The following is a 1188-nucleotide window of genomic DNA, read 5'->3' as shown; positions in this document are numbered from 1 at the left end:
CTCAATCTCATTCTGCTTTTTCTCTTGCTCTGCGGCTTTCTAGAATAAAAATTATGGGGCCATAATTTTTTGTAATAATAATTATTATAATGATAATTATTTTAATAATAATAATAATAATTATCATTATTATAATAATTATTATTATTATCTCATTATTATTTATATTGTTTTCATTAAAGTTGTTAGAAATGACATTATCGTTAATGTTTTTATTTATCATTGCGCGGAACACAAAACGAATAATATAAATAAAAAACATAGAAAACTTATTATTACGACGCAATAATTATGACGTAATAAATAATTACGAATAATTTTTTGATGATGGACTGATCGAATGACGGTTTCGTTTTGCTCTCTTTCACGGCCTTCCAGAACTGAGTCCTGGCTGAATATTTGTTGACCGGACATACCTTGAAGAGACAGTCTGTTATTTATGATGATGATGATGATGATGATGATGATGATGATGATGATGATGATGATGATGATGATGATGATGATGATAATGATGATGGGGTCGATGATGATTGTGATGAATAAGGGATGTTGATGACGACGATGATGATGTCACCGACGACGACGACGATGATGATGATACTGACCTCTGAACTTCACGGGAACACTCCCGATGGAGCCGCCCTGGCAGGGCCGCAAGACGCACCTGTCGTCCACCAAACTGCATAAATAATAACAATAATAATAATAATATTTAACAATTAATAATTAATAATAATAATAACAAGAAGAAGAAGAAGAAGAAAAACAACAATAATAACAACAATGACAACAACAATAATAATAAAAATAATAATAAAAAGTATAATGAAAGCTGAAAAAAAACTCGCCCCAGCGTCGACATGAAACCGGAAACTTGGTCCTCGCCGAACAACGAGATGACGTCACCTGCAATAATAACAATAATAATAAAAATAATAACAATAATAATAATAATAATAAATCGAAGAAAAAGAAGAAGAGGAAGAAGAAAAAGATGAACAAGAAGAAGAAGAAGAAAAATAAAAATAATTTCCATAGTACCTAGATGAAGGGCAGAGACCCCAGTGCCACTTCTCAAGTTGTCAGCCATTGTTTTTGTTATTATTTTGATTATTTATTATTTTTTCTATTTATTATTATTATTTATGGGTTATTATTAATATAATTATTCTTTACCAAACTAGT

The 1188-nt window shown here is 30.1% G+C and overlaps 1 protein-coding gene across 1 annotated transcript in view; it reads right to left on the bottom strand.

The window, feature by feature from the left end:
• The window catches only part of HELRODRAFT_92740 (hypothetical protein), a gene marked incomplete at both ends in the record, with an annotated part of 1399 nt that extends 718 nt beyond the window's left edge, over positions 1–681 (bottom strand). The window contains 2 exons of the mRNA XM_009026198.1: positions 334–430; positions 609–681. Of these exons, the coding sequence (XP_009024446.1) occupies positions 334–430; positions 609–681 (170 nt within the window). The remainder of the gene's footprint in view (positions 1–333; positions 431–608) is intronic.
• Between the last annotated feature and the right edge of the window lie 507 nt (positions 682–1188).

The sequence above is a fragment of the Helobdella robusta genome (assembly GCF_000326865.2).
Source record: "Helobdella robusta unplaced genomic scaffold HELROscaffold_456, whole genome shotgun sequence".
Lineage (NCBI taxonomy): Eukaryota > Metazoa > Annelida > Clitellata > Rhynchobdellida > Glossiphoniidae > Helobdella > Helobdella robusta.
Note: the sequence above shows the minus strand (reverse complement) of the source record. Positions and strands in the feature narration are given on the sequence as shown.